We start from the raw sequence: 8,910 nt of genomic DNA, 5'->3' as shown, positions 1-8,910 counted from the left end.
TTCCCTTTTTATTGTGGCCTTGATAAATGCTGATTTTAATATATTATTTGATATCTTTTTAGAGATATTTATCAATTAAAGTGATATAAATTGCATTGATTGTAGATATTTTGAATCAAATATTGATTGCATGAAATTAGAGATTCAATAGAAGATCTTATCATATTTTTATCTCTTTTTAAATAATTGATTTTGGATTTTATGATAGCATCTCATTTTATCTTTTGCAGGCTTTAAAAATAAGGAAATAAAGATCATAGAAAGCTGAAAGGAAGGAAATAAAAAATGCAAAAAGAAGGAAATTGGAAACACAGCTTGGATGGCATCAGATTATGATATTATCTATATTTTTATGGATTAAAAAGAGGACACAGAAATTATCCACATGCCTATCTTTGAGATTTGATTTGGATATATATTATATCTCCTCCTTCACGCAGGTATCACAGCCGCCCCCCCTATTCCATTCCTATATATACCACCGTACACATACTCATATGAGACGCCTCACACCATCAGACCTCACTCACAAGCCTTCAGCTCCTCTCCGCATATACCCCGCCACGCCATCAGTTTTCATCTTTTTTTCCCTTTCGGCCACACTCACACCCCACTCACTCACCGTTTTCATATACCCCCGTCCCCACCTTCAATTCCCATATATTCCCTTCGGCCAAATACACACCTCCATATCCTTCACACCCGCACGCGTCTTCCCTCTCACGCCACACAACTCCTCTTCCTTTCCATCAGGACCTGTAACGCCACCGCATCCATATTTTTCTACTGCCAATCCTCACATTAATTCTTTCCCTATAGCCTCCATGGATTCTCATTGCTTCAAATATATTGTGGATTCTTCTAGAGCTATGAGAGGCTAATTCCCTTGTGCTTCTTGAAGATGGAAGAGTAGCTTGAGCTTGGAGCTTCAACTAGGGAAGTATCTAGTTTTCCAATTAATTTTCTCTTAGACTTCATTAGATTTTTCCTGTGTTAGGAATATTTCATTTGATTTGGAGACTGAGATTATGCGTTATAATTTCTGTTAATTGGATTTTTGCAGTTTAATTTGAGTTGTATTACTTAGGATTTGAATTTATATATATTTCCTTTGCAATTATTAAAATTATTTTATCTGGCACGTTGTTAGATTTTATGATTGAGATGTATTGCAATTGAGTGTCTCCGTGAGCATTCTTTAAGAGGGAAATAAGTTTTATTAACTCAATTTAAATTGCACATCAAGTGGTTTTTAAAAGTAACTTAATAACTTGATTACTATCTAGCGTTTAGGGTAGTTAAGTGTTGAGTTTACTTGACCCAAACCGTGTTTGGGGTTGTTTTTCTTAACTTGGTGTATTATTTTACTCCCATATCTTATTAAGCAAGGATAGCTACGTTCCGTTTTCAAGAAGCATTCTCATTACTGATTTTCTAAAATTCAAATTTGCATTTTTCATTCTTTCTTTATTAAAAATATCCAAAAAAAAAATAGTTTAGATTTATTTCTTATTTTCATAGTTAGTTTTATTAATTGAAAAATCCTTTTTCAACCCCTCCTTTTTATTCTTTGTCACTTAGTTAACTTAGGAATTAATAAAAGGCTCCTCAAGAGACTCGACCCGAGTTGTGCTTTACTGCATAATTTGGTTTTATTTTTGATTTAACCCAAGGCGACTAAAAAGGTTCAAATCAGGCCTTTTATTGTGGGTTTTTTAATGCAAATCACACACACAGCAGAGCCTTCGAAAGAGTGGGGCTCTAGGCCGTTTCCTATCAGGCCTCACACTCTCCTAGGCTTCGTTGCCTTTTTGTTTTTAATATCTCAAACGCATTTTATAATATTTCTGTTGTTTCTAAAGTTCCCTTCAAACCTAAATATGATGCATGTTACGCAATTATATTCTTGAGTATGGTATTATTACTTATTGACTTACTGCTACATTGTTCGGAAATAAAGATTTAATGAACTCTCAAGGAGCACCATTGACTCTTGTAAATACTACGGTTAAAACATACCAAATGTTCCCCCTAGTGATCAACTCTTTTCCTTGGATGGAATAGGTGATTGACAACCTAGAGAGCTTAGGTCTAAACAATGAGGATGCTAGCATGGTATTTCAATCGCAAGTTCCAAGAAACCAACTCCCCAAACTCAACTTTCTACGGTTGTACGAATTAGATGATGCTCAAGCTACTTCTCCATATTGGTTTCTCCAAAATATATCTTCTCTTGAGTGGCTATTCATTCAAGACTATTCTTTCAAGGTGATATTCCCAGAAGAAAGGCCTCGAGATGAGAATGGAGAAATTGAGATTAAAACACAAATCAAGAAGTTGACACTGTATAAATTGAATGAACTCCAGCATATATGCAGAGAAGGATGCCAATTGGACCCGGTTCTTGACGTTCTAGAATACCTAGATGTGGATAAATGTTCCAATTTGAAGCACTTGGTGCCATCCTCGGTAACTTTGAATCACTTGACTCATTTAGAGGTGCAAAATTGCAGTGGCTTGATGTATTTAATTACCTCTGCAACAGCAAGAAGTCTGGTCAAGTTAACAACATTAAAGATAATTGAGTGTGATTCAGTTGAGCTAATCGTGGCAGAAGAGGAAGGGGAGAGTAGAAATGAAATTGCCTTCAACAGCCTAGAAGTTTTGGAACTTGACAGTTTGTCTAAACTCCAGATGTTCTGCTCTAGTAACTACTCCATGAAGCTTCCACTGTTGGAGAAACTTGTAATACGACGATGTCCAAGAATGACTAGCTTTTCTGGAAGGGAGACAAGTGCACCAATGCTTCGAAAGATACTGACAGATGAACAAGAAGGAATATGGTGTTGGGAAGGTGATCTTACTAGAACAGTCAGCAAGATGTTCCAAGATATGGTATGTTTTGTTTTTTTAATAACGGAAACTAATCATGACATAATGAGCGTCAGAATATCATGTATGCGTAATATCCTCCAGTGGCAATTTCTTTTTACATAGTATGAAAGCTAGTTGAAAATAATGGCAAATTTATTGTTCAATGTGATTTAATTTGATGTTTCTTGATATGGCTTGTTTTGATTGAAGGAAAAACATTTCTTGCAGACAAGGAGAAAATTTAATCGTTCTTTCTCTATGAACTCCATTTGATTTTCTTCTCATGAACAGAAAACGTCATTGCACAACATTTAGAAAAGCCGATTTTTATATTGTTTAGTTTGCATTGATTCCCTTCTATTTTCCACTTCCAAAGAGTGCGAGCACAAGCGGAGCATTGAGCTACGAGGAAGATGGAGCAGAATCAAAGGCTAACGAGATTGATAATTCAGGGAAGCAAGAAATACGCAAACACACTATTCCACATACAGGTACTGATTAAAACAGTCTTGTATTCCTCGTTTATTTGTAAATGATCGTTGTACTGCTCAAATATTGGCTTTAATTTTGTTTTCTTACAGAGTCTAGTGGCTTTCTATATTACTGCTCTCTAGTTAAACTTATTTTATTATTGTTACAACCTCAGATCTTATTCTATATTTATTTGTTTATATCTTAACACTCAAAAGATATATTCATCACCTAAAAGCAAAACTCAACCCACAGTCACTCAATCTTCACATACATTATACTAATATTTAAACTTTCCTTCCCTTCTCTAATGTGAATCCGATACTACACTCATTAGGACAGGGGGCTTTGGGTTCAAAAACCATCTCACTTATCAGCACAGCCAACAGCATCAACGATTCACACATATAACATTAAATTTTGCTCTTAGGAAGCTCAAACTATGCCAAACCATCCTCACCCGCAAGGACGTTTGCTTCTGCCTCAAAAGAAGTAGATTTCAATCGGCCCCTTCATTCCCAAATAGCAGCCATTGAAGAAAATAGAGATGGGGGAAAGGTTTAGGAGACTCACCCTGTCCTAAAACCAGTGCTGCATGTGGGTACCGTGCCCTCCTTCTTCCCCGATGTCCTCTGCTGCTTCTGTCTCTGTTCTGTTCCGCAATGTGGGTGAAGTGAGGAGCTATTGGATCAACCAATATCCACGCAAATCTAAAACTCATCTTCATTCTTAGACGTGGCACGTCTTGGGCTTCATACTTTGGGCTTTGATAGTAACCCAAAATCACTTTTGGGCTTGGGGTGATGAATTTATTATTATTTTACCCCCTTCTTATTTTTTTTACCCCCTTCTTATTAGTACTTAATTATCAAATAAATCCCAAAAATTAATCCTTAATACTTTTGAAGGTTTTTCTTAATGAGCTTATTTTTATGGTTGTTCAGATATTATAACATTGTTTTGTGTTCCCCGATATTCTGCAGCCCAATATAATTAAAATTTTAACTCTTTCATATATATTAAAATCTATTATTTTTTGCCAACGTATTAAAATCTATTAGATGAATAATAACACTTAAACAATCCGTTGTAATTGGAAATCTATACATGGTTTATGATTGATGGCCACGACAGTATTTTTTTTTTTTAACTTTTTCGATGAAGAAAAATATTTCATTTTAATTTGCCAAATCTTGTAGAATTTATTTATTAATTTATTTTTGCCGAAATTTGTACTGAAGAGATGAATGAGACTATTCAAAAACCATTAGATGAGGCTGGTGAAAGCTCATTAACTCAGACCTCAGTTCAAGAAACAGGTACATTAATCTTTTTCTGTGGTTTCTATTTTACAATCTCCAAGTTATGTTTTTTTTTTCCCTGCCTTAATATGTCTTCTTGTTTCAACTGCTATAGGAATTGCTCCCAAGCTTAAACTCTATTATTTTAGTTTGATTTGTAATAACTCATTAATGGAATGAGTTGGGATGCTCATCACTCTTGGTGAGCACCTAAACTCATCAAATCTGAACTATTTAGATATGATGTATTTCTTATTAATTGTTAAGCCTCTCCATTTCTTATTAATTCATATTTCAAGCTCTGTACCATGAAAATCAAAATATACTAAAAAAATTACATGATCCAAAAATATACTTCTAACAAAAATTGGCCAGTCAAACTATAAACTCCTATAGTAGCTAAAAGTAGAGCAACTTTTTTTTTTCATCTTTTTTTCAGAATGAAGAATTTCTCCCTAAAATATAAATCGTCCTTTTTTTCTAAATTTCATTTGATTTGTTCATGTAGCTGTTGATCCACCTTCACAAGCTTTGGAAGCCGTGACCTCATCGATCAAAAATGAAGGCACTGATCTTTGTTTTCAGTTTCTTTTTTCATGACATTTGGGTTTACTCTGCTCTCTAGCTTAATTATTGAATATAAGGGAGCTAAAATCTAATAGAAAAAGAAGACGGCACAAATATCTAAGTGACAATATATTTAATCAAGCCACAGCTTCTAAAATTATTGGCAGCAAAAAAGTAATGAATTTTACCCTTTTTTTTATTAGATGGGATTAATTTACTTTTATTTTTGCAAATTAGTGCCATTTGGTTTACAGAGTTTTATTTTTTTTTCTACAAAAAATTTGTGTAGCTCTTCAAAATCAAGAGATGTATGATATTAGCGTTGAAAGGCCATTGGTTCAATCAACCAAAATTGCTCTAAGAACTGGAGTTCATGATGCAGGTACTTACTACTTGTATTCTCTTGTAGACTATATAATATGCATATCAAATGATGTAAAATATGGCTGTAATATGTAAATTATAGTAATTTCTGGTTTATTAATTTCTTCTATGAATTGGAATGCACTAGATGGATCACAAGGTTTACAAATTCATCCAAGTGAAAATTTGCTCATCCGGGACAAAGCATCTATTCTGAATGATGACGAAGAAAGTAATATTGCTTTTCTAAGAAATGAATTTTATTTATCTTTTTTCAAAATTATTGTGTTGTTATACTTTTTTTCTAAGTTTTTCTCTCAAAAATAAACTTGGTTGTTTAAATGTTGGGACTGAAGAAATGCATGAAACCATTCAAAAACTATCGGTTCAAAATGCTAAAGACATGTTAATCCCTGTTTCAATTCAGTACATAGGTATGATTAGTGCCTTTTATCCGTTTTGGAAGGAAAAAAAAAATCTGTAATTTGTCAATATCTTCTGATTTTTTTTTCCCTTTTTGGTTTGTTTTACTTAGTTTGTGTAGCTACTGGGACTCATGTGACGCAAGAGAGTATTGATAAACCCTTCGTTCAAGCTACACAAACCGCATGGGACTTTACCATAATACAGGAGAAAGGTTTAATTTAATGAATCTGGTTTTATTCTCTCCAAATTCACCATAACTTTTATAAAACTTGTTTGTTATAAGTGTGTGTATTAAAAGTTATAGAAGTATTTGGATATAATGATGCTAACTTTTTATTGTATTAATTGAAATCAAGTAGAAGAATCATACGACTCAGATATTCACCTTGCTAAGAATCTGTTTGATCAGACCATAACTTCTAGGGCTGCAGACTACAAAAAAGGTAATAATTTTTTTCTTTACTTTTTGAAGGGGAAAATTATTTCACTTTTGCCAAAATCTTATGTAATTCTATTTTCTAATTTCTCTGAGAAATTATTTTTGCAGTTGTTGGGACTCAAGAGGAGAACGATTCCAAGAGCAGGTTCTCAATTCATGATGCTCAAAATTTACTGAGTCCTACCGTGCTATCTGATACAGGTATTATTATCATGTTATTTTGTAGTCTCTAAGTTTTGGCGAAGGATCAAACGCTACCTGTAGAAGCTTTTTTCTTAAGTTTTTTTTTTTGGGTAATACTTCCGGTTTGTTTTGAAGATTGTACATTATTTTATTTCACCAAGATTATATGGCACATTATTTTAGCTTCCTTTACTTTCCTTTTTAATTACGTAGCTTTCATTGGTCCGTCTACGGAAATCTCCCTTTTATTAACTAATTAATTTTTCAAATACTCTATCGTGTGAATTGAAATATATTAGGAAAATTAATTAGATGATCCAGAAGTATTCTGCAAATGTTTAAAACTGATTTGCTATGTTTAATAGTTCTCTTGCACAGTAATCACCGGTTTAATTAATTGATTATTCTAACTTATTTTTATATGAACTGAAACGTATTACTCCTCTGGTCTTTAATATAAGACTTCTTTACAAAATAGATTTTATATTTAAGATTAAAAGAATAGCACTTAATAATTGATTTCAACAAGAATCTGTTCACCCAAGTTACAATGGTCTGACAATACAAAAAATAGGGCATTTTCTACTTTGTGTGAAATGTAATTCATTTTAATTTTTATAATATCGTATCATTATTTTCTCTTTTTTTTGAATTATTTGAGTTTTATGCTCTAAGCGGTGCCATATTCATGGTTGTTTAGATATTATAACATTGTTTTGTGTTCCCCAATATTGTGCAGCCCTATGTAATTAAAATTCCAACCCTCTTTCATATGTATTAAAAACTGTAAGACGAATAAGAAGACTTGGAAATTCATTGTATGTGAAAACTTGCCCATCTATCACATCGGATCGGTTATGATTGATGACAACGACAATAATTTTTTTGTTTTTATGTTTTTAAAGATGTAAAATATTCAATTTTAAATTGCCAAATCTGGTAACATTTAATTCCCCCCCCCCCCGGGGAAATTTGTCTCTTTAGCCACCGGGACTAAAGAGATGAATGAGGCTATTCCAACACCATTTGCTGAAGCTGTTGAAAGCACATTAACTCATACCTCACTTCAAAGACAGTTGGTTCCAAACGCTAAACACATGTTCATCACTACCTCAGTTCAAGACATGGGTATTGATTAATTTGTTTTATACTTTTTGGAAGGAAAAAGTATGTGTGTTATGTCAAAATCTTCTCATTCTACTTTCTTTCCTTTTTGGTTTGCTTTATGTAGCTACTGGTACTCGTGTGACGCATAAGAGCATTGACAAACCCTTTGTTGAAGCCAGACAAAATGCACGGGACATTACCATAGTACAGAATAAAGGTTTAATTTTATGGATCTAGTTTTGTTGTCTCCAAGTTTGCCATATCGATTCTTTATCTTCTTTGTTATGTTAGAAGAGTTATAGAAGTTGTTGGACTAATTAATGATTCTAACTTTTTGTTTTGTTAACTGAAATCAAGTAGAAGAATTACATGACTCAGATATTTCCCTCAGTAAGAAGTTGTTCAACCAGACCACAACTTTTATAGCTGGAAACTACAAAGAAAGGAGCACAGGGTCTAATACTTCAGGTATTGTTTTCTAGATTCTACCTTATTTTAACTATCATTACTTTATTGATGTTTTATAAGTCATTAATTTGTATGGGAATCTCCATCTTATTAATTAATTTTTCTAACATTCTGTTGTGTGACTTGAAATACATTAGGAAAAGCAGATGACTCAGAAGTAATTCATAGAAATAACTTCTCCCATCAGACAACAAACCTTGTAATGGCTGAAAACCAAGCAGGTAATGCATTTTAGTCTTTTGTAAGCAAGAAAATAACTTTTCTTTATTTTGTTGCAAAGTTTGAGTCATCTTCTTTCCTGACTTTTCCTTCTACTTATTTACTCATCAGTTGTAGATCCAATTCCTTCACAAGCTTCAAAAGCTTCATCTTCATCAACAACACCTGTAGCAGATGTTTGCAGCAGCTTTAAGGAGGTGGACAGGTTGTTGCCATATTTGGAGGTTGGGGTGAAGCGGCATCCCCAAGTACTTGATTGGTTCAATACAAAGCCACGAAGAGCATTCGCTGCCTTATTCACTGAAGTCACTAGCATTTTGGGGACTACTCGGAGACGCGACTTGAAAGAGGATAATCGAAACTATATCAGAGAGTGTTGTACTGCCTTAGAAGCAGTTGGTTTTGATGCTTCTTGGCTCAATTATGTGTATGGCTGCATTGAGAGCTGTGGTGATGGAGATGAACTCATGAGAAAGCTTGAGGAGACTGAAG

General features: G+C 33.7%; 1 protein-coding gene across 1 annotated transcript; it reads left to right on the top strand.

Moving 5' to 3' along the window:
• Positions 1–2,112: 2,112 nt before the first annotated feature.
• Positions 2,113–3,909, top strand: LOC114737243 (uncharacterized). Its single transcript, XM_028925159.1, has 3 exons — positions 2,113–2,895; positions 3,251–3,365; positions 3,776–3,909. Exons 1-3 carry the CDS (start codon positions 2,113–2,115, stop codon positions 3,907–3,909), a joined length of 1,032 nt encoding a protein of 343 aa, XP_028780992.1.
• Positions 3,910–8,910: the final 5,001 nt, after the last annotated feature.

This window comes from Neltuma alba, unplaced genomic scaffold (assembly GCF_004799145.2).
Source record: "Neltuma alba isolate B1F8T4 unplaced genomic scaffold, ASM479914v2 tig00013419_pilon, whole genome shotgun sequence".
In the NCBI taxonomy this organism is placed as follows: Eukaryota; Viridiplantae; Streptophyta; class Magnoliopsida; order Fabales; family Fabaceae; genus Neltuma; species Neltuma alba.
Note: the sequence above shows the minus strand (reverse complement) of the source record. Positions and strands in the feature narration are given on the sequence as shown.